Raw genomic sequence first — 23582 nt, 5'->3', positions numbered from 1 at the left:
TCTGAACTTCTGGCAGAAAACCCTGTCCTTGACCTGTGGCTCTCAGGTATCAGAAAGCAACCACACTATTGGGAAAACAGCCGTGGGAGGACAAAGTTTCTTATGGAACCTAAACTCTCCTCTCAACATACGTGCATCTCTCTCAGGACCTTAAAAATGTGGCAGTAAACAAAAACAACTGAAATAAACAGGTCTGCTTGGCAGTGGTGAGGAGAAGTCTCACTGCCCAGTGTTACATTCAGGTTATGCAATGTTGTGCAGGTATAATGCTCCTTATTCTAGGGGAGCCAAAAACGTTGCACAATGTGGCTGTGTTCCATGCAGACTTCACACCTCCCAGCAGGCCAGACACTATACCATACCTTAAAAACACCCTGAAGAAAATAATTTCCCCTTCAAGTAAAGAAGAGCAACAGATAAAAATACCTTGAGAGAGAGAACTTGGCAAGCTGCAGATGAGATTCCTTGCAAAGCAAGCTGAAGGTCATCTGAAGAAAGCTATGGAGTTGACCAGAAGGAGGGTGAGAAGCTAGAGAAAAGATTCTCTCCTCCGGACCCTATGCTGATTTGATGCTGAAAAACCTGGCTTGAAAAGAAAACCCTGCCCTCAATGTAAAAATAAAAAACTATAATAAGTGCTTGGGGCTTAATAGTTAGAGCACAGAGTTTCTAACCTGTGAATTTCTAACATTCATCATTAGATTGCCAACAGTCCCTTTCTAAAACTGTATCATCTTCTAATCTTACACATCTATTCACATGCCTCTCATTCCTGATCTTTCCTGCCCCTGGGAAGTGTGACATATTTTTCTTTGCTCGCACTCCTTTGAATTTAACTTTCTTCCATGCTACGTGAGAGAGAAGCGTATTTAACAGTTTTCCTGGATCACTCAGTATTATTCAGTATGTCACTATGCTTTCTGTGATTGAATCGTTCTATCTTATGAAATCGAATCATCAGTCCACAGTACAGTGGAGAGGATGGAAAGATATCAATCCTACTTTATGATTTCCCATCAGCTCATGACCTGGACTACAAATAATAGCACAAATTGCTACCACTCCTCTTGAGTTGTCTGTGAAAACACCCTCCAGATGAAAAACCTGCCCTATGCAGTTACTAAATGGACTAAACTGTTGCTACGTGAAGCCAGTTCTCTAACTGGCGCCAAAGATTCTCACAGATTCTCATCACAGGAACAAATCAATAGCAAAAGTAAACAATCACAGCTACAGTCTGAATACTGTTAGCAAACAAATGGATTGCAAAGTGAAATGTGAGGAAGATTAAAAAAAAAAAAAAGCATTTTGTATTTTATTAAAACATCCTGCCTCCTCCCTTAAACACTTCCTGTCCTCTAACTGGCAAACATCTACCAAAATTTATCCTTGGAAGTAGTGGTGTGGACCGGATTCAGAGGCACAGGTTTTATCACCACATCTTCCAATTCCACTCAGATGACACAACATTGAAAGCTGTCCACCAGTTATACCGTTGCTGTCATCAATAGGACTAGAGATTGAATGATGGTTTCATTGTTGGCAGTGGGGATCAGTCTCAGGAACTGAGGCTGTTTGGACTGGAAACAGACCAATGTATTTCTTCTGTATATTTCCCATCCCACATATGTTACAAATGTGCATGTAACGTAAAGCTCTGGGATGTCATCCCTGTGCCAGTGGTGAAGTCCTCATTGACTTCACTAAGCTTGCAGCTCTGTGTTTCAACAATAAGCAAGCAGTCATGTAAAGATCTTCTGCCTGTTAACCTGAACTCTTCAGCTTTTCAGCGTCTCCTAGACTGTAACACACACAGTCATCATACTCAAAACCTTTCCCTTTTTAAGAAAACACACTTCCACTGTACATGGAAGATGAACTCCGAGAGTGAAACATTCAGTGTGTCGTAGGGTCCTCCATTTCTCTCCAAATTCACAGAAGCAGCAGTAGCTCCTACAATCTGATCTTGGGACCGTGCACCATCCACTCCACACTGCAGCAAATTCCCTCACACAGTTTTAACTTTTTGGCCCTTTTACATTCAGGAGACCTAGACCCTCAATTTGAACAGATTACAATCAAAGGACTATTGTAGTAACTAGTGTTGTAACTAAGCGTCCTCTGGATGCTTTTATTCCTCTGATTTCTCCAAAAGCAATGTACAATTTTTCCTCAGCTCACAACAGTGCAAGAACTCCCATAAATTTAAAGGTTACAATTTATCCTTCCAAGAAGATGCTTTTTCTTGGGAGGTGTGATGTTGCCAGTCATGCCATTTGCCTACATCAGGCCTCAAGCTGAATAGAGCTCAGATTAATATAATGAAGATTTCTTTCACTGCGTTGTTTTAGCTGTGCAGTCATGCCATCAGTTGTGAAATCCCTGAATCTACATATTATGACAGGGATTTATCTTGTGAAAACTCTGCTCTTCTGCTTTGAGTTGCAGAAACTCAAAGTGCATATAACAACCCCAGTGGCATCCTGATTTAGCATAAAGCTTTTTCTGCCATGCCCAGTACTACAAAAGAAGCCATAAGTTTCAGTGTCCTGGACACTGCAAACACACATTACCCCTGCGAGTTCAGACAGATGAGGATCATATGATAAGGACATATCCCCACTAACTAATGGCTTCAGATGGATAATAAGGACGCAGGCCAACATCTGCTAATCTCAACAGCAGTATCATGCCAGTGGATCTCATTTAACAATGGTCTTGAGTAAAATAAAACCTCATGACGAGAAACTTTTTAAAGAACATCCAGTCAACTCTATTTGTTACTGATAGGTGGCAACAACCCCACTGCGTGTTTGGCAGGGCACGGTTTCTAAACACACTGACCAGGATCCTGACAAATTATTAGCTTGGGATCATGGACATTGCCTACCTGCACTTTCTTTCCTGTTTTGAAGGGTTTTGGATCCTGGATTTCAGTGCATTTTTTGCAGCTGGTGGTGGTGGTGTGTTCTGGTAGTGCATGAAACAGCTCCACAGTACAGAGCAGAAACAAGGGCTTTGAGAATACTACTCTACACCAAATGTGCCATCCCAAGCAGTGGAATTGTTTCATGCAATCTTGGTTACCCTTGTTTTTCTTTTCTTCTTACACAACTCTGACAGAGATTTAACAGTCCAAGGAAATTATCAAAAGCATAAAACAGAAGACAGTAAAACCACTGTAAAGGCAACAACTCCCAGACTCCTCTGATACAGTCTGCTTGTTTGTTAGCACTGCAATTCAACATCTGAAGATGTTCAACTTTCTCCTCCAAATGGTGCTTTCATCTCTTCCCACTCAGCACGACTGTAATAATGACTAGCGGGGCTGACAACACTGAGAACTTAGAAAATGTTTTTTGCCTCTCATGAACAGAAGCTGCTACGCTGCTTTCTCCAGATTTGGGCCTATCACCAGCATTGGGCACCTGAAGGAATTTGGCATGTATGGGATGGAAGGAAACTTAGGTTTGAATAATCTTCCCTTAGGTCTTATTCTCAAAAGTGACTTACATACATAGCAGCTTATGAAGCATTTCAGATCCCAAGAATGCACATCAGATACAGAGAAACTGCTGAAAACTCAGTTCTTTGTTCCACTGCAAATTAAGGGTCTCATAAGTCTGCATGCTCTACATAATCTTAAAAAATGGGGTTTGGGTTCCCAAGTCTCTTGGCCAATTTAGAAAGTTTTACCCATGACCATATTCCATTCCCCTAAACGTTAAGCTGAAGAAACCACTCCCAAAACCAAGTCTGGGAAACAAATTTGCAGCAACTCGGCGTAGGTCAATACTTAGCCTGTTGAGTCACCATAATGACCACAGAACGGATGGATTATATGATTTTAATAGGTCAGACACCACTGTTTTTTCCTTTACAATCACATATCCTAAAGCAACTAAGAATTAGCTTGAGATAAGTCAGACACACGTGCCCATGTGCTGTTTACTTTGAAAAGTTATCATCTTTTCTCCAGAAAGATGGTCTTACATTTGCACCTGATCAGATAGTGCTTCTCTCCAGTCAAGGACAGGGCTTGGCACGCACATGCAAACAGCCTGCAGGAACAAAGGATGTATTTCTCCATATGCATTTGTCATATATATTGTCACTCTGTTGTACTTGCAGCTTCTGCAGCCTAGTGAGTCAATTCTGCTCAAAACTGTGCTTGCCTTTTGCAGTTACCATAAAAATTAAGGAAATTACCACCATGCAGCTCCATTTTTAAACAAGTGCTTATACCTCTGGTCTGCTTTTTTCTTTTTCCTACTCAGCAGTTGTGCTGTTAAGATGATAAAACACTGCAGTCTCAATTACAAAAGCATCCCAATTTGCTGTGCAGGTACAATAAATGCATGTGGTCCACGGAACTTACTGTTAAAAGGCATTCAACAGAAGAAAGAAATGAACTTTCTTCCTCCAAGTGATTTGCTGATAACACGGAAAAACTTTCTCCCCCTCTACATTTTTTATACGTCGAACTGTGCATCCTCTGAAAATCACTCTGCAAAAAGCACTAAGAGTGAAACACTCTGAATACAGCACATGACAGCTCAACCCTCAAACAATACTGGTGTGCTCTCCATCCCAGCTGAGCACCAATCCCTATGAGTAGCTTCAGCAGTGACAAGATGTACATTTCTTGCTCTATTTCTCCAAGAAGATGAAGGATGATGCATGATGTGTGACATTCTGGAAGACTGAAACTAGCCACAAGGCTGTCAGTTGGGTCTGAGGTTTAGACCTTGGTAGTGACAGGACTTAGTACAGTGAGGGCACATTTAAATCTGAACCCATAGTGAGAGCTCAGCTTACAACAAAGCAAACACCTGGAACCAACAGTAAAGCTGTGCTGAGATCACCACCTGCTCTGTGAAGTGTTCAGTGACCGTGGTCTCAAAAGGCTGGACAGGAGCAAAGTGTAATACACACACAGAGGGGAAGTAACTATGCAGGAGACAATAAAGAATTAAAAGTCACTCCACGTTTAACAGATTCTGTGACACAGCTCCACCTAAGGGCTCCAGGGAACCATTCCAATCATTCTAAACAGGGAAGATACAGTGGGGCAAGGTACACTGGGGAAAATGTAAGGTGAACAGCGAGATGCAGAGCGTAGCAAAGGCTGGAGCTGTAAGACAAGTGAAAAAGAAAGTTTAGTAATGAATCCAGCTGGAATAGGTTCTCCAAAAATCTCAGCTTCAGATCGTAATCAATAGTTAATTAAGCTCCAAGCAGCAGCACAAGCAGTCAACACCACTACCCACAGGAACACCAGTAAGCAAGCTGGAACAACCACGTGGTAGTTGTTCAGGCAGCCTGTGACCAGACAGGACAGCCTCTATCAACCCGATAATTGGACATCAGCTACTCAGGAGACAACTGGTCAGTAAAGAAGTGAAGTTAATGAAGCACTGATAGGCTAATTACCTTATGGTTACTTTTCAGGAGTTTAACAAGAACAGAGGGTTGAAGTAGGTATAAAAATGTTGCAAAGCAAATGACATGAATTTGAAACATACCTCCACAAGGAAAACTGAAGTTTTTAAGTTTTCCAGTGGTTAGGAACCTGCAAACCACTTGACACAGGCAGATCTTTGTGCCCTTGATCAACCTCAGTAACAACAGAGCTGTGTCCCATTGTGTCCCACATTGCTAGAATTCAGAAAACACGTTGTATAGAAATTTGGTCATTGGCCAACCTTGATTGCTGCATCTTATAGGAGCAAATGTGTTTATGAGAATTCATACTGAAACTTCATCAGGGACAAAGACAGGACTATTTTTCTTGTTGCTATCGTAGTCACTGCCTCAGTGTAATACTCCTCTTCTTGCCAGCATCAAAGTAGAGTGAGGGAGATGTTTTTCCCCCAAAGGCAAGATAAATCCTCTTGTCTCTAACTTCTGAAAGCTCTGACTTATGACTCACAGTGTCCATTGTGAAGTGAAGCTGTGCTCTCAGCCCCAGATCCAACCCAACATATGCTAAAATCGATGGGAGCCTTCCCGCTGACTCTGACAGAAGCAGGGTCACGCCCTGCGCAGACATGAGCCACGCTCCTAACAAAACCGCCCTCTGCTTTTGGATGGCAGAAAGCACGGCAGGTCTCAGAACGGCGGAGATGCCTGAGGTCAAGGCTTGTCTGCAATGATAAACCAAGGCAGGCAAAACCAACAGAGCAAGCGGCCAGCACACCTGTCTGCACCCCACCCTGCACTAGCACTATCTTCAGCCCAGACAAAACAGAGTCCAGAGTAAATATTTGTCAAAAACGTAATGAGACTGTATCTTGCCAGAGCCCAGAATCTGGCCCTGAGTGGAAAATGTAAAATAATTAGCCCATCTTAAAATAAAGTCTTCATATAAAATAAACACGGGCCTAAAGAAGGCTGCTCAGTGCAGCTCAGAAGCTAGACAAAACTTGCATCAGGCCTTGCAGAGAAGCTTTACGCTTGTTGAATGTGCAGATCAACACTGAAATTCTGAAAGAAGGGATGCAGGAGTATGGGCAGTGTCAGACTGCATTTGTATGTCAGCAGAACACGGATAAACTCTATGCTCCCTTGAACACTCATCATACATTTCCTATTAAAAACAGTAAGGGGAAAAATGATTGGTAAAAGTGAATCTTAACAATGTGATTTGTGTAAAACTGTTCTGAGGTTGTCAGAGAAAGGAGTGAGGGGAAGCACTGCAGAAAGATGAAAGCACTGAATGTGTTGTGTTGATAAGGAATCGATTATAGGCAGGAAGAAGCCAGGAGCAAAAACAAATATTGATCTTTCAAAAGCAGAGAACTTTCTGGTTGGATGATACATCATTTTTGCATTGCTGTGCTCCTTGGCTTAGCCCAGAGCAGATGCAGTTACGAGAACAAGTTTGGGTGGAAGAGGCAGTGTGGCAGCCCCGTGTGCTGGTACATCTTAGCGTGGTGTCAGAGGGACCGTCGCTCAGGGGCCTGATCGCTGCTTCCGTGGCTCCATGCTGAGGAGACACTGGCCCTTCTGCAAGATGCTTCTTCCTGATTTTCCAACGTTAACAACAGGGAGGTCCTGCGGGGCCATGCAGCTTGTGTGCTGTGTGCGAGCACCGAGCACAGGTACCAGCTGCGTGCGCAACCCTGCGTTGCATTCACGTCAGGAGGAACGGGGAATGGCCAGAGGGGACGTGACTCAAGCTCGCCAGCAACTTCCCACGGTAATATTATTCAGCAATATCACTCCTAGCTCTAAGGGTGATTTTTGTTACATTACACCCTAAGGGTCGGACGCAGCACACACACACATGCACACACACACACACTGCGGGTGCCTCCTGCCAGCCCCTTCCCTCCCCCCGTGACAAGCCAACCCCGCAGCCCCGCCTCTCGCGCGCTTCTGAGGGACCCCGACCCGTGGGGCAGGAGGAGGACCCCGGCCCCTTCCCCCGCCACCTACTTCTTGCAGGGGATGAGCGCCTTCCTCTCCTCCAGGATGCGGAGGCGCTGGTTGAGGCCGTCGTAAGAGACGGCGGCCCGCGTATTGCGGCCCGTGCCGTGCTCGTAGCGCACGCTGCGCCCTTCCCACTGCCCCGGCGCCCGGCACGGCTCGGCCCCCGCCCCGCCGCGCGCCATGAGGCCGCCCAGCAGCAGCAGCGGCAGCAGCGGCAGCGCCATGCTCCGCGCCGCACTGCGCGCCCGCCGCGAGAACGGGGGGGGCTGAGGGAAGGAGGGGCGGGGGCGGCCCGCCCCCAACCCGGTCCGCGTCGCCTCCGCCGGCGGCGCGCTGCGTGCGCCCGTCACGCACACGCGCGCAAATGTCGCCCTTGGGTCCCAGCGTGGCCGCTGGGCACCGCGTCCCCACTCGCACGCGCTCACGCGCACGAAATGCCGCCCGCTCGCAGCCTGCTGGGCTGGGGTGGGGGGGGGGATGTTCCCAGTGCCGCCAGCGGGGTTACGCGGGCACGAGGGGAATGCTGCGCGGAGGGAGCGAAATATTTCCCCACAGACACTGTCACAGTGCCTCTCCGGGGCACGCCCAAACCCTGCCCCAGGGCGCTCCGACTCCGCGAGGAAAACGAGGCACCGGAGGGTCCCGCCAGGCTTGAGGCCCAGCGGCGGCAGCGCCTCCTCCTCCCGTCGGTGCCGAGCTGACGGAGCTGCTTCATAAGCCCCTGGACGCGTACGGGACTCCGCACCAAAGCTTTTCGGAGCTTGGGGGGGACGGACCCACGGGGGACGGACGCGCGTGCGTTTGTATGGCTTCGCCCTCCTCCCCCCCCCGCACTTCCACGTCCAGGAACGCGTTACACAGATGAGAGAGGGGCGCGGTGATGTCGGCGGGGATTACGGCGCTGGAGGTGATGTCACACGGTGCCTGCCCGGCGCGCACACGCACGCACACACGCACACCCCCTCCGGAGCGGCGGGGCTTCCCGGGGAGCGGATCGGCCCCACGTCACGCGTGCCGCCGGTATAAATGCCGTCCCGCGATTTCCATGGATGTCGGCGCCGCTCCCGACACCGAGTGCAGCCGGACTCAGGGGCGGCGGCGGCGGAGGAGGAGAAGGAGGCGGCGGCGGCGGCTGAGGAGGCGGAGGAGGAGGAGGATGCTGCGCGCCTTGGTGGCCGTGTCCCTGTGGCTGCGGGTGAGCCCGCGGGCGCAGGGAGCGCCGTGCGAGGCTGTGCGCATCCCCATGTGCCGCCCCATGCCCTGGAACATCACCCGTATGCCCAACCACCTCCACCACAGCACGCAGGAGAACGCCGTGCTGGCCATCGAGCAGTACGAGGAGCTGGTGGGCACCGGCTGCAGCCCGGTACTCTCCTTCTTCCTCTGCGCCATGTACGCGCCCATCTGCACTCTGGAGTTCCTCTACGACCCCATCAAGCCTTGCCGCTCCGTCTGCCAACGCGCCCGCGACGGCTGCGAGCCCATCATGCGCCGCTACAATCACAGCTGGCCCGACAGCCTGGCCTGCGACGACCTCCCCGTCTACGACCGCGGAGTCTGCATCTCCCCCGAGGCCATCGTCACCGACCTGCCCGAGGGTGGGTGAGAGCCCGGCCGGGGGCGGCGGGGCAGCGGGGGGCGGCCCCTGACCCCGCGGCATGCCCCCCCGGCCCCGACCCCTCGACAGCCCCTCTGTTTGCAGATGGGAAGTGGACGGACTTCACGCAGGGCGTGCTGGTGCCGGACAGATCCCCGCAGCCCGAGTGCAGGAGCCGCGGCCAGGGTGAGCCTGGGGGGCCTCCCCACCTCCCCTTCCCGCCCCGCACCCCGTAACCGCTCCCCTTCTCTCCCCCCGAAGAGCGATGCAGGTGCAAAAAGACGAAGCCTACGCTGTCTACCTACCTGGCCAAGAACTACAGTTACAGTAAGTGCTGCCTGCTTCGCCCTGTTCTGTTTCGCACCCCTGTGCTTGCCCCCACTCCAGGCCACATCTCCAAACCTCTGGTGCTGAGGCTTCCCCATCCCAACACTTTTCATGGGCAGCAGTGACCAGCACACAGGCGGTCACTGTTTCCCACTTTTCTGGGGAAAAGCAGAATTTTGCTGTGATGGGACCAGCGGGTCACCCTGCAGGAATAGCATTCCCTTCTGTAAGGGGCACTGCAGCGAGTATGGCTGAGCGTGACCTGGTGCTGCTTGGGCAGTTCCTGTGCTTCTCCAGAGGCTGGAATTAACAGATTTATCACCTAAATAGAGCTTTTAAATGTAAACAAAGCCACAGTGAGGTAAAACTTTTTTTTATTACACGTGTACATTCTTTTACTCGCTAGCCAGAGCTTCATCTGGTGGGAAGCCATTGCAGGTTAACTGAATTCAGTGACAATTTGCAGCAGCCAGGTGAGGAGTTGGCTGAGAGTTTTCATGTTGCATGACATTCTGGCAGTACAAGTAAATGTTCACCGTACCCCCTACCCTCCTGTCCTGTCCGTGGGTTTTCTAATGCTGAGCATTAGGAAAAACACTAGTTAACATTGGTTACATACCAGATTAAACATCTGTAATGTCAATAGAAAAATCCCCGTTAAAAGTGAATTGAACATGTAGTATGAGACTTTGCAATTCTTGGGCTTTTTCTCAGGGAAAAGCTGTTTCTTTGAGGGAAGTATTCAATTCTCTTGTAGTAGAGATGTTATATGCAGTTGATTCCTGTTTATTTGATAGCAAATGAATGGCAGTTTGTAGTTAGTAGCTTCTTGGTTAGTACATGGAAAAAAAGTCCAAGTCAGTTTGGTGAGAGTAATCAAATTGAGCTGCTGACTTAGAAAGGGTATTGCAAACTTTCTTGTCAGGGCATTTTGATTCATTTATATAGTAAATTCTTTTTATGTAATTCTTAGCCCTTCTTACATCACTGTAAGGATGTGTTCAGATGAGACAGCAAATTTTCACACTGATCAGAAGTATATGTAAACAAAGTGGTATAAAATGGTTGTTCTGACATGAAATGTGGGTGTTAGCCGTGCAAATTCTGATTGCGGGGGCTTCAGTGAGAGTGTTACTTGAATAAAAACTGAGCTGGGTTCCATCATTTAGAAAAGATTGAAGGATTTCATCTCACTGAATTTGTAAAATCAAGATTTTGTTGTTGAGAGGTAGGTTTTTATACAGCATCTTTGAAAATAGGTAGGCATTTTCACATGGAAGAGGGACTGAGAAACAAGACAAGGGAGAGCAAGTTGCAAATAAAAAGCACATTTTCCTGAAATACTTTAAAGTAATACTTAGAACGAATTGTATTTCTAGCTGGTTGGAACTTTTCTTTTTTGTTAAAACTGTGAGCACCATAGCTGATTATAGGCCCATAGCCGTTTTGATAGGTGTAATTTTAAAATGCTTTCATAAATCATTCCATACATCATATGTCTTTTGTGCTATCAATATGAAGCCAACATCTGCATTCGTTACAGAAAATTCCACCTATTTAAATAAAAAATAAGTGAATATTTTCAAAACAATCCCTCTTATGTGGGAGCTGAAATTTTGATCAGACTTGAAAAATGAATTTTGAGTCTCTAAAACTGAAATTCTCTTTCTTCTTCACAGAAGAATGGTGTGACTATTCAGTAATAAGACCCTTCCTCTTTTGATGGTTCCTAGAGACAAAGTTGCTTATTTTGTTGGGTTTTTCCCATCTGGTGCTCAGCACAGTGCAGTGGCAGATACTCCCAGGTTGCTCAGGTTTGAAGACAGTCAGGTATCTACCTCAGAGCCATCTGCAGAACTTCTGCTTAACTTTGTAGTTATGTGGAGTTCTTCAGTAAAAGGTAAAAATCTGGATGCTTGTGCATTCTTATCATAGAACGGCCTGAGTTGAGAAGGACCTCAGAAATCATCTAGTTATAACCCCTGTGCTGTGGGCACAGTCACCATCCACTAGAGCAGGCTGCCCAGAGCCACATCCAGCCTTGCCTTGAATGCCTCCAGGAATGGGGCAGCCACAACCTCTCTGGGCAGCCTGTTCTAGTGTGTCACTGCCCCCTGACTTTTTCAGAGTTTATTTTATATGCGAATGTCACTACTACTATGTAATCTGAATATAAAAGAAGAAAAAGTTATTAACTGAGTACAGGGAGGAAATCCCAAGACTCTTCACTTCTGAGTACTTGTCAAGCCTTCCTTTCTTATATTTAAGAGAAGACGTGAGTTATTGGATACAACCTATGGTAAAATGCTGTTGATAAGGTTGTATACTGTCTGTGAGGTTAAATCATTCACTGCTTGATTGGAAGCAGCAACACATGGTGTAGGACAGCCCAGATATATGTGAGGAGTTGCTCTCAACTGACTCACAAGAGCTGCCTGTGCGTGTGATTCCCAGCTAGGTTGCCTGGCCTGATCTGGCAGAGCTTTAAGCACATGTTTCATTTCACAGTTGTCAACAGTCCTACTGAAAACCAAAATCGGGATCAGTCCTCTGTTATTCTAAGCCACTGTATGTGCCCACACATGAAGAAAGAGCTCTAGTTTCACAGCCAAAACAACAGCTTTCAGTTTAATGTGTTTTATTTAATTTTAGGTGGTGTTCAAATTTTTGAGACTGTTTATTGTTCTTACGCCACCGTTTTTCTTCTTGCAGTCATTCATGCGAAAGTAAAAAGTGTGGAGAGGGGGAACTGCAACGAGATAACAACTGTGGTTGAAGTAAAAGACATCCTGAAGTCCTCAACGCCAATTACTCAGTCCCAAGTGCCTCTCCTGACCAATTCATCCTGCCAGTGCCCACCGCTGCAGCCGAAGCAGGATGTCCTTATCATGTGCTACGAGTGGCGCTCCAGGTGGGCACCTGCGGTGTGGTTCAGTGTGATGGGAGGGAAGGAGGGCAACACAGCTCCCTTTCTGGTCATTTGGCAAACCTACTGTTAATACTACACCTCCATGTCGCAATTACCTTCGCAATGACCTTTTTTCCACCTGATTAATCTCACCTGTAACCCACAAACCATGGTTTTGTTGGGTGTTGGTGGCCAACTGCCAGATTCAATGCAGGCAGTGGAGGCAACTCCAGCTATCTGAGTCCGTTCTCTAGGACTGCTGCAGGTACAGGCTCCCAGCCCACTGGTGGCCTGTGCTGGTAGAATGGTGTAGTGGCTCAGAGGAAAGCAGAATTCTGTCCCAAGGGAAGAGATGGGAATCCACAGGACACAGAGCCAGCCCTTCTTCCCTGTCCTGCCTGGGCTTCGGACTGATGCCATCAGCGAGATGTTTCTCGTCCCACAGCTATGCTGGGACCAGCCAAAGCTGCAGCCACTGGAGCTGTGCCTCCCGGATGGCAGATGAAAAGTAAATATGTTCAGAGCAGCTTGCCAGTTCTGCTGTATGATTAAAAGTCAAAACAAAACTGACTTTACCAGACCTTTTTTTCTGGCAGTCAGCCTAGCCCCAGGCATGGAAGGGAATCCAGCATGCTGGTCTAGAGGAGAGGAAGCAGTGGACCGCAGCATGCTTTTCTTTTTGGGTTCTTGAGGCAGAAGGCAACATCCCATCCATTAGCACCTCAAAGTAATGGTAGCAGTGATGCTAGTAGGACAGCTTGTGGTGTGATTGGTACATGTGCTTCCATGCTGTGGGTTGGAGGTAAGATTGTTTGTAAAATGTACAAGCTGGTTTTGTATATCACTGCTAACAGAACAGAAAGAACATGAGCAGCTGTAAGGATTATAAAACATCTACGTGCAGAGCTTAATGGACCTTGTCCATACTTGCAACCATTTTTTTTGTGTTGATACTTTAAAAGGATTTTAGAAGTGTTTCCAACACTTAAGTTGCCATCTGATACTTTATTATTATAGGTTTATTATATAATAATAATAATAATAACTTTATTATTATAGGTTTTTTGGGGGGGAGCTAAGGAACTCACAGGTGTTTTATTATTTATTATTACAAGTATTTTATTATTACACATCACCTTCCCCCTCTAGATCTGGAAGTATTTTACAAAGATTAATTTAGAACCCTCTAATTGTGTTAGTTTGTGTTATGGAGAGGTGCTCTGGGTGCCGTGTAGAAATAGCACGACTGAGATAGATACCAGATTGCTCTGAGCTGCAGGGCTTCTCTGGAGTGAATCCTCAGCAGGTTCTTAGGAGTTTTCAAACGTTAAAGCTCCTCATCATCTTCTCCTTTACTGTGGAGAATGCACAATTGCTAAATATATTGTGGTGGTTTTTAATTTCATATGAAGTTGCAAAAGCAGCATAAGCTATTATATGTGTTTTCTGTTGAGCTCAGTGGTATGTAAACGGAAAGTTTTGAGTTACAGTAACTTTCTGAATGTCAGAAACAAAATGGGTGGAAGCTGCAGTTCTCCTGAAATCAATGACAAAATGCCCATCGCCCATACATAGGATTAGGATTTAATTCAAGAACTTGATTTGAACAGCAGCTGCATCAGGTGAACATCACATCATGGTTTCATTCATCCTGCTGTGGCTATAGCTTGGATCCTGTCTGTGTTTCTCTGACTTGTCCTTGGAAGAAAGAAGAGATGTATATCATGGTGGTCACGGTTCTCCTGGCTTGCACTCTGGCTGCTTCCTGATTGGGCAAAGTGTGGAATCAGTGACTAAGGGCTCTCAGTGGCAACCCTTTGTACTCCTTTGGATGTAGTGAACATGGTTCACGGACACTGGGGAGTCAGATCCTGCTGTATGGTGTGAATCCCACCTGCTGGCAAAGTGCTGTGCAAATTGTGCACCTTTATATTTTTGTTCTGATGTCTTCACCAACACTGCTGTGTAAGGGGGGTCCTCCAACATTACAGAAATAATAATTGAGCATATTAAGTCCCAAGATAAAAAAAATAGAGAAGAAAAGGGAAATATTGAAAATAGTTATCACTAGAGAAAATGCAGAAACTCCATCATCCTTCCTCTATAAAATAGTTGTTTCAACCTTGGGACTCAGAAGGTGTGCTTTAGAATAAACTCTCTTAGAAGCTTTGTAAGGCATACACCATTTAATAATTACACTTTTGTACAATTCATTTTATAATATCTTGATTTAGTATTTTCATACAGGAGCTGGCCAGATTGCATTGGTAGACATATACTGATACCCATACTTGTTCCAAATTCACTTTGAAACTCTCATTAAGTAATTACATGTAACACATAAATAATGTAATCCTAACATATTAGGAGGTAGCAATGGAGACAAGTGGTCAGGTAGTGTTACCATTTGTCAGAGAAGCTCTGTTAACTAGTGCATATAAACCTAAATGTTTTTTCAGCAAAGAAGTCAAATACATTAATTTAAACTTTGCATAGACACTCGTTGGACATAAGCAGAAATCTATGAGATAAAGGCACTTAAACAGTTTCATAGAATGTTATCCAACTCATCATTTTTTGTTAACAGCAATCAAGGCAGGCCAATTTCCCCCCTTGGGACAGTGGCAGGTGAGAACAAAGAGCTCCAAATGTTTTCTCAGTACTACTTATGGACTGTAGCTTTGGCTCTAGAACATAAAGGAAAGTGTTGAAAGTGTCTTTTTTCTTTTTTATTTTTGGTATGTTTTCTTTTTTGAAAACCTGAAATACATTTCTGCCCATCTTCCTGTATGCAGAAACTATTGATACCTGCTAGTTTGTTTCAGTATCAGTCAGTGTTAAACCACCTGGAATGACATCTCAGGAATCAAAACCAAAACTATCTGCTTGTTTCCTGATTTTCAGGCTGATGCTTCTTGATGGATGTCTAGTGGAGAAATGGAAGGATCAATTAAACAAAAGATTTAAGGTAAATACATCCAAAGAGAAGAATGTTAATACTCTTGGTAAAAAGTCAAACACCATTGTGGATTTTTCAGTGTATAATAACTTGCTTGAACTTTACATATGCAGAACACCTATTATTTTTTTCACTTCAACATTTTAATACTTCCAGAAATCAGACTGCTTATCTATGCTTAGTTATATATAAAAGTAAGTGAAAAACTGAAAACTCATCTTGAATTTTAAGGTCTTCAGAATTTTAGTTCTATTTTATCTGCCAAGTGTCCCTGAGTAGGATGTTGTCTTAGTGAAGTAGCTGCTTCATGATAAGCAGATGAATATATAGTCCACACTCGGTAAGAAGGGTAGTTAAAGTCCACTCCACCTGATGAAAGGGCTTTCATGAATTAAAGAGTGCAGTCCTGAGACACAGACTACTCACCAGCTATGTCTAGCTAAAGATCCACTGCAGGTATTGTGCTTCCCCTCACTGCTTTCAAGGAATGTTGGAGGAAAAAGTCTAACCCTTACTTGTTTTCACACTCTGACTGTAAACTATAATATAAAGGGAACAACGTGTGCCTCTTCCTCACACTTCTGGAGATGAAAGAGATTTCTGTAGTTCAGAAAAGGTTTCAGAGCATTAAAGACATATAAGTATGCTTAATATATATATGTGCCCACAGATGATACAGAGCAGGAAGAAGGTTGCATGTTTCTATTTGTAGAAGCTTTTAGATTACAGACCAACTTCTTTCAGGCAACTGTACTTGATGCTTTCATCATCCTCCTTTCTCCTCACTTACTCATGTGAAACCTATTCATGAAAAAGAAAATGGACTGTAAAAAGTAAATATATTGCAATTGCAGATTAAACCAGGCAGGATTTGGGAGATTACTGACGTATAACTTGGACTCTTGAAATCCCAAAAAAACAAATTGCAAAATAAACTACGTCTAAAAGCATATGTCCTTCCTTCTGATGTTAGTAGCTTCATAAATTAAATTCTCACTTAAACAAGTGATTCACACTTAAATGCCTGCTGACAGTTTTAGTTTGATAAAGATGTGTATGATGACTCTGCCTACATGAATATAGCCAGTATGGAGCTAGGTATTGCAGTGGATTAGTTTAAAATCCATCATTCATATCTGAAGACTTAATCCAACATTTATCTTGAATTACTGATTAAAATGAGTGTTTTGAGCTGTCCCTGAACCACAAAAAGCATCTGTTAACATAACCACAACGTGGCTGACTCCTTTTCTAGTCAGTCTGAGTAGCAACCAGGTCATTGCAGAGGGATCAAACAGGAAAGCTACATAGCATTGCTCTTTCTCTGATCACTGGGCAAAGCCCCTTCTTTGAGAGTTTCAGACAAAAAAGTTCATTAGTAGAAGGAAAAGGTGAGGACCTTCTTGATCTCCCACTATCTACTCTTTTCTTAAAACACGTGTCACTGTTCCTAGAGGACAAAGAGTGCTGCAGTGTTGCAGATCTCCATATTTTGGACCACCTAGCCACTTTAAAAACCCCTGATTTGTGGAAAGGTATGAGAAGCACACTCATATGGAGCGCACAGGAGGGATCTGCAATTGTCATTTTCTTCAGCTAATGTGGTGGAAATACCTTCACCCAGGAATATGTGTCAGGTTCCCACTACAGCCAGCTGTAACATACTGAGCTTGATGGCTGTGCAGAACAGAGCACAAAGCTGTTGAGATCTGTGGCTCTGGATAGCTTTGATTTAGATGTAATTATTTATGGTAATGTCTTTCCCTCTTTTTCTGCCCTTCCACAGAGATGGGAACAGAGACTGCAAGAACAAAAGCTGCGAACAGCCCGCAGTAAGAATCAGAATGCAGGACGCAGTGGTCGGAGCGGGGCCCCAAAACCATCAAATAAGAACAGCAACACACTGGTTAGCGGCCCCAAAAAGGCCACTAAAGCAAGAAATGGCCAGAAAGAAACAAACACTAAGAAAGTATGAGTGTGACATTTCTGGAGAGAAAGGAAAGGTTTTTCGTACACGATGAGGGTCACAATCTGGCTTGACTGGCATGCTTTATTAATCCAGAACTCATCAACTTAGAAACTCCACATAGACATTTTTGCTGCACTTTACTTTTAAAGGTTTGCTTTTCCTTTCAAGCCACTTGCAAGCCGCAGAGTGTAGGTTTGCACTAATACGTGGTAGGCATATTCAGGCTGACTGAGCTTTATCTTAGGGCTCTCATTTGCAATTCTAGGTAGAGCTGTCTTGGCTGCTAGAGGTTTTAACTGTGTCCCTGTTACCCTGCCAGAGGTGGGGAGGGCTGCACAAGGCATCTCTTCTCTGCTCAGAAAGTGCACTTTGCAGTGGGGTGTGTTAGTTGGCAAGTTACTCTGTGAGTGAATCTGGTGAGTTGAGAAACATGGCAGCTGAGGAGCAGCAGAGAAATTTAACTTCTGGCAGAGAGCTGCACTAACTACTACAGCTGCTGTAGCTCAATCTGTCTGCTATTTGGAATCAGCTCTTACTCAGAGCAGTCAAAAGCATAGTTTACCAATAAAGCATCTGGGTATGCTTTATGTGATTATTTACTTTTTATGAGTGCCAGAAATATGCTTACAGTGTTAGTTTTTGACTTTATTTGTGTAGCAAAAATGCCTTGAAAGCAAACTAATTTTTTTATTATTATTACTGTACTTCAGGCTGCCTTCTGTTGTTATAACTTCAAATATATTTAAACATCTAATTGAAAAAAATCGGTATTTTTTACAAGGACAGATTAAAGTGAAGCAGATCTGCAGAATTCTTAAAAATAATGTATGTTTGCTGTAATATATCTTTGTTACAAAAACTGGAAGAGAAGAATTGCTCTAAACATAACTGACAGCTACTGAACTGTATTAACAAAGAGGGCTTCATGTGGCTCCATGTCCACGTGGATTGTTTTTTATCATTTGATACCAAATAAATAAATAAATAGACTAATAAATAAGAAAGATGTCTTGTCCCTATTCATGAACTTCTGAAAACAACTACCCTGGTTCTGTTTTGTTCACTGGAAAGTAACATTTACCCTGCAGGCTGTTGCGGACAAAGCAGATGCTGATATTTATGTAGTAATTTTTACTGGCTTGTCTAGCTGTGAGTTATGAAAATAGCATAGTGATAGCATTTAGTGAGTTATGAAAATAGCAAATGTGATAGAAATTTAAGTGGCATAATACCAACGTAGCATTTATGCTTTTCCTGCCCAGGCTTTACCTGGATACAGCAGTATGGCTAGCACAGTCTTAATTTCTGTCAACAAATAAGGAGATCACCTTCATTGACACTGTGAATTCCAAAGCAGTTTGCATGGATGAATTTTGAGGCAGAATACACTGGAGTGACTTTGGTAGTAGCAGTAACACATTTAGCTACACGCTAACACAAGCCGAAGACGTGAATCCTAATTTAGAATACTTAAAACAAAGGGGATAGAAATGGAGAAGAAAAAATTTTAAATAGCTTAGAGGGTAGTTTAGGGAAAAAAAAACAACAACAAATGATCATAGGTTGAGTTTTGAACTGCTGTGTAAAACAAGAAAAGGTCACCGTATGAATGTAGGTCTTTCCTCCTAACGCTGGGCAGATGTGGACATTTATCTCTATGGGACATCTGCGGAATAAGATACAAAATTCAGTCCAGGTGCCAGAAATGCCGAGATTCATTGGCTATAATGAGAACTGTGTGTGTTTAACATGTCAGAAAAAGCAGACCACAAACTTCAGTGCCTGAATTACAGACTATAGGTAAAATTTTAACCCTGTGGAATGAAATGGAAAACAATAAATTGCAATGAAAGGGGGCGATATTTCAGTGCAGGTGACTACATCAGGCAAGTTTGAAAATGATGACTTCAGTAAGCACAATCTAAAAGGTAAATATGATTGGAAAGTTTCTAAATTTTTCCATCGTGTATCAGGAGTTCTTAAACTTTGATTTCTTATTTATGTCAAAGTACTCCAGTAAATATATGTAAGGATAACTAATCAAAATTGATCACAGTCCTATCAGTGTGATGCAGAAGAAACAAATACAAAAACCATGATATTTTACTTAACAAGTTTAAATATGAATATAGCCAGGCCCAAGCTTGTTTTATTGAATGAACCCTTTGAACAGACAGCCAGACTCCATACTGACTTTATGTACTGTTTTTCAACTTTTAGAACTTTTTTTATATCAGGAAAATAAAATGCTTAAATTATTTTCTACAGAGAATTTTCACCACTTCTTTTGCAAGCTACCATCATTACAGTATGTGCTCCATTATGCTGGAATAAGCTTTGATGCACCAAGCCTGGTATTTCCAAATTCCATTCATATATGCTTCATGCTGACTAAGCTAACTTTCATTCTGTTGTGGTGAAGATACTGAAGACGGAAAGACAGTACAACAAAAAACAGAGGATATCATCATACAAAGGACAGATGTGCAAGCAGGGGAAATGGATTAGTAAGGTTTTCCCAAATCTGTTCTTTCTGGTTTTTGTTTGTTTGGTTGGTTGTTTTTGATGAAGCCATGAATCAGCTCAATTCAGTACAAATATAACTCAACCCATTTTGAAAATCCCTTACACTTCTTAACTTCCTGCAACATGAAATGCCAGCTGAATGCAGACTCAGAACATCCCCGTCCTCCATCCTGCTGCCCTTACCTTACAAAGATGTGAGACAGATGTCAGAGCAGCAAGAGCTGTTATCCTCCCGCAGCCCCACTCACCCCTTCTCTCCAGCATGTGGCAAGAAGTCAAACTCAGGTGTCTGGTGTCACACTGGGGCACCCCAGCACTGGAGTCACAGAACCTAGATTCAGCAGAGTGGACAAGCAGATCGTTGATGGATCAAAGTAATTATCGCACCAATTTAAAGCTGAAATATTTGCAGTGTCAAATGCTTTTTCTCAGTATTACAACTGCCATCCTAGTGAGGGTCTTGGCTTTTTTTTGTTCTCGTATAAAATAAAAATGGCCTGGAACATTGAACAGATGTTTCTAGTGAGCGTCCTGCTACCTCCCACACATATGTAGCCAATTTAGTAAGAATATTTTTACTGAATGTTCTACCCTCAATTCCGAAAGGAATGAAACCTGAAAAAATATTTGTTCTGATTGTGAATAATTGGCTTCATTTTAGAGAGTCACTGTAAATGCAAATCAGAACTCTTATGAACCACATAAAAAAAAGAAAAACAAAACAAGAACAAAAAAAAGCAAAACATAACCTCCCTGCCAACAGAACTTGAATGACCCGGTCACTTTAACTCAATTCAGTGTTGTAATTTTATTACTTTTGTCCAGTCACTGCATATAACTGAGAAATACTTCCTGGACAAACAAAAAGAAGATTTTCTAGTCCAAAATACTCAAACAGCTCTTAAATTATGTTCTTTGCTGTTGTAACCTAGATTTCAAATGAATGGAACCTGAAAAAATATTTATTGCAATTATGCACAATTGACCCACATTTTTTGGTTGTGCTTAGTAGTTGGATGTAAAAGCACATCTGAAAATGTTTCCTCAACCACATTTTTCTAGTAAACCATATCAGGTTCATTTAATTTTGTAAATAAATACAAATTTATCGATATCAGTCAACAAATGTTTTTCCACTGATAATAGAAAGCAGTAGCATACAAGAACCTGCAAATGAGTATTTAATTTCTATCGTGCTTCAGTACTTCTCATTAAATATAGAGAAGACTCTGTGGAAACACTACATTTAATTTCTCCTGCTGTCATATTTCCTGTAACATCTCTGAAATTGAGCACCAGCCTTATTAGAGGGTGAAACAGGATTTTGAGCTTGCTTGTTGGATATACAGGAAATTCAGGGTGTTCCGAGTAGCCTATTAATGTCAGACCAGCTCCTGTTGTGACCAAACTGGATCAAACTGTAGAGTAATAAGCACATCTGAACAGGAGGATGCTCTTTTTCTCTAGCTGAGAGTCTGGAAATCAAAACATAAATGTATCTTACTTACAAAATGTCGTATGTTACAGATAGAAGGTTCATGGATATATGGGAGGGATGAAGAGATGCCCCAAATTGGCCAACATGTGGGTATTTTGCTTCCTTCTAGTTACAGTACAATGAAAACTTCCAGTTTTAGATTCTAAGATGACATTCGTATTTATTCTCTGAGCAAATTAATCAGAAATCTAATTACTCACAAAGAATTGTGGATAAAGTCAACAGGTACTTGCAAGACCTGACCTGTCAGCAGAGGAAAACCAGTTCAGCAGTACAAAACCACAAGCTTATTGACTCCATCTTCAAGGCAAAAAAAGCTCTTTTCCCAGTTTCCATATTTATTATGCAGAAATACAGTACAAATACTAGAATTAGGCATACTAAGGCTCCTTAAACTGTATTGTGAAATTAAGATCTTGCTTGTTTATCATTCTAAGGTGAAACAGATCTTCAATATATTCTTAGTGTCAAATTATGATTTCATTAATGTTCCTAAGCAAGGAAATATGTGGTCTGTTATACAGATAAACATGCCCTGTGGTTCCAGTAATCTTCTGCTAGGATAAATATCTGAAAGATAATCATGTTATCTTTTGTTATTGCTGGAAAAATTTTTGTCAAATTTCTGCAACACCTAATTCTACAGTGAACAACAAGACATTTTCTAAATAAATGGTTGTGACAGTCATGTTCTAGCCACATCACATTTTGGCCACAACAACCCCAGGCAACATTAGAGGCTTAGGGCAGAGTGGCTGGAAGATTTATGAAATTCTGATAATTCTACAGAAGTCTGCATCTCAGAGACACAGCCTTCACGAATCTGAATCTCCATCAGCTAACTTCTACTGTCTTGAAAAATGTCTTCTAAATTATTCTTTTCCAAAGCTGTTGAAGGAGCTTACATTTGCAAACATATTTAGGAGAAACAAATAAATAACAATAAATAAAATGTTCTCATATTTCAGTCTGAGTTTGGAATATTATGCAATTTATGCCTACTGTTCAATAGGCTACACTAAAATATTATTCAAAGACTGCACAGTATTTCAGTGTAAACTATTGAATCATTTTAACCAAACACAATACAAGGATCATGAGTGACAGACATGAATATATGAGCCCAGATAAATGCAGTCCTTCCATAGCTAGCAGTTGAAATGAACAGGAAAAAAAAAACTGTATTGCTTGAGAGTGATGTAACGGAGGATGAGAAGTGATGGTTAAACAAACAAGTATATGCAGTTAAACAAACAAACTCAGTATATGCAATGATATTAAAGTTATCCAGGCAGAAATAGTGCACAACTAAAAAGAAAATTCTAAGACTAGTATGATAGATAACCCACACTATTCAAAACATGTGTAGGATACCTAAAAAATATTTGCTGTTTGGTTGTGAACTTCCATCAGAAGTTTCACTAACTACTAGAGAGACATAAACACAGGATGCTGTTTCAGCATTTCTGGTCCCATAAGAAAAATAATCCCATCTAAATTTTCAGCATTATATTTGCCCCGGTGGTAGACAAGCCACTTAACTATAGCAAGGATCATGGGAAATAAACTGAATTGACATGTCTGAAATCATCCTATTCAGGCCTTTTCTGGGACTGCTTCTGGGCTTAAAGTATAACACACTGGCACCCAAAAGATCCAGAGCACTGCAATAATGCGAGGAAGAACAGTTTTAATTGTTTTTTTGAAGTAGAAAATTAAGCCAAAGAACATATGGCAGTTCTGAGGAATGCTTCTCAGAAGTCAGCTCACTGAGGTGAGATATAAATTCTGCACTAATCAAAACTTCCTACTGGCTAACCTCAAATAGAGCTTATTGCAATAAAGAAGCTGTAGGTGAAAATGGGCCACCAGGAGAATACTCAGTCCAACTCCTGCTAGAAGAATGTCTATAATAACAAATTAACAAATGCCCCATCACAACAGAAATATTTGTCAGGAAGTTCTTTAGAACAGCAGCTACATTAAATACCATAGGAGCAGCAAGGAAAGTATGAGAAAACTTCATTATTCACGGACTTTGCATTTATAACCAATGCAATAAAGTAAACCACTTTAATTGATTACCATTCCTTAGTATCTCAAACTTCAGCAGACTTGGACAGAAAAAGTGAGAAAGCATCAGCTACTGAAGGATATTCATGTTCTTCATGAAAGCCAACCAAATTAGACTGAGACAGGATATGAACTCATCAGTTTGTCAAGAATGTGTATTTCAAGATTAGCTGTACATAAGGGCTGACTTTATACTTTCCTTCATCTGATCTATTTGAGTTGAGTAAGTGGGCTGGAAGGGACCATCTATCCTATCTGTGACAGAAACAATTAGAAGATGATAAGAGGAAG

General features: G+C 42.9%; 2 protein-coding genes across 2 annotated transcripts in view; one reads left to right on the top strand and one right to left on the bottom strand.

Moving 5' to 3' along the window:
* Positions 1–8149, bottom strand: part of EPDR1 (ependymin related 1) — a 31199-nt gene extending 23050 nt beyond the window's left edge. The window contains 3 exon segments of the mRNA XM_065752685.1: positions 7441–7701; positions 7703–7894; positions 7992–8149. Coding sequence (XP_065608757.1) covers positions 7441–7701; positions 7703–7894; positions 7992–8149 — 611 coding nt within the window.
* A 330-nt stretch (positions 8150–8479) lies between these two features.
* SFRP4 (secreted frizzled related protein 4) lies at positions 8480–18174 on the top strand. Its single transcript, XM_065751778.1, has 6 exons — positions 8480–9032; positions 9137–9217; positions 9293–9358; positions 12071–12269; positions 15171–15234; positions 17012–18174. Exons 1-6 carry the CDS (start codon positions 8480–8482, stop codon positions 17198–17200), a joined length of 1152 nt encoding a protein of 383 aa, XP_065607850.1. The 3' UTR covers positions 17201–18174.
* Positions 18175–23582: the final 5408 nt, after the last annotated feature.

This window comes from Cyrtonyx montezumae, unplaced genomic scaffold (assembly GCF_038088225.1).
Source record: "Cyrtonyx montezumae isolate F1298 unplaced genomic scaffold, pur_monq_1.0 scaffold_8, whole genome shotgun sequence".
Classification (NCBI taxonomy): Eukaryota; Metazoa; Chordata; class Aves; order Galliformes; family Odontophoridae; genus Cyrtonyx; species Cyrtonyx montezumae.
The sequence above is the reverse complement of the archived record's forward strand: the minus strand, read 5'-3'. Positions and strand labels throughout refer to the sequence as shown.

Bases quoted from the DNA above. Each gene is read 5' to 3' on its own strand.
- SFRP4 (XM_065751778.1), top strand. From the start codon at position 8,480: ATGGATGTCGGCGCCGCTCCCGACACCGAGTGCAGCCGGACTCAGGGG. The intron at 9,033-9,136 runs GTGGGTGAGAGC...CTCTGTTTGCAG, and splicing joins CGTCACCGACCTGCCCGAGG to ATGGGAAGTGGACGGACTTC. The intron at 9,218-9,292 runs GTGAGCCTGGGG...CTCCCCCCGAAG, and splicing joins GTGCAGGAGCCGCGGCCAGG to AGCGATGCAGGTGCAAAAAG.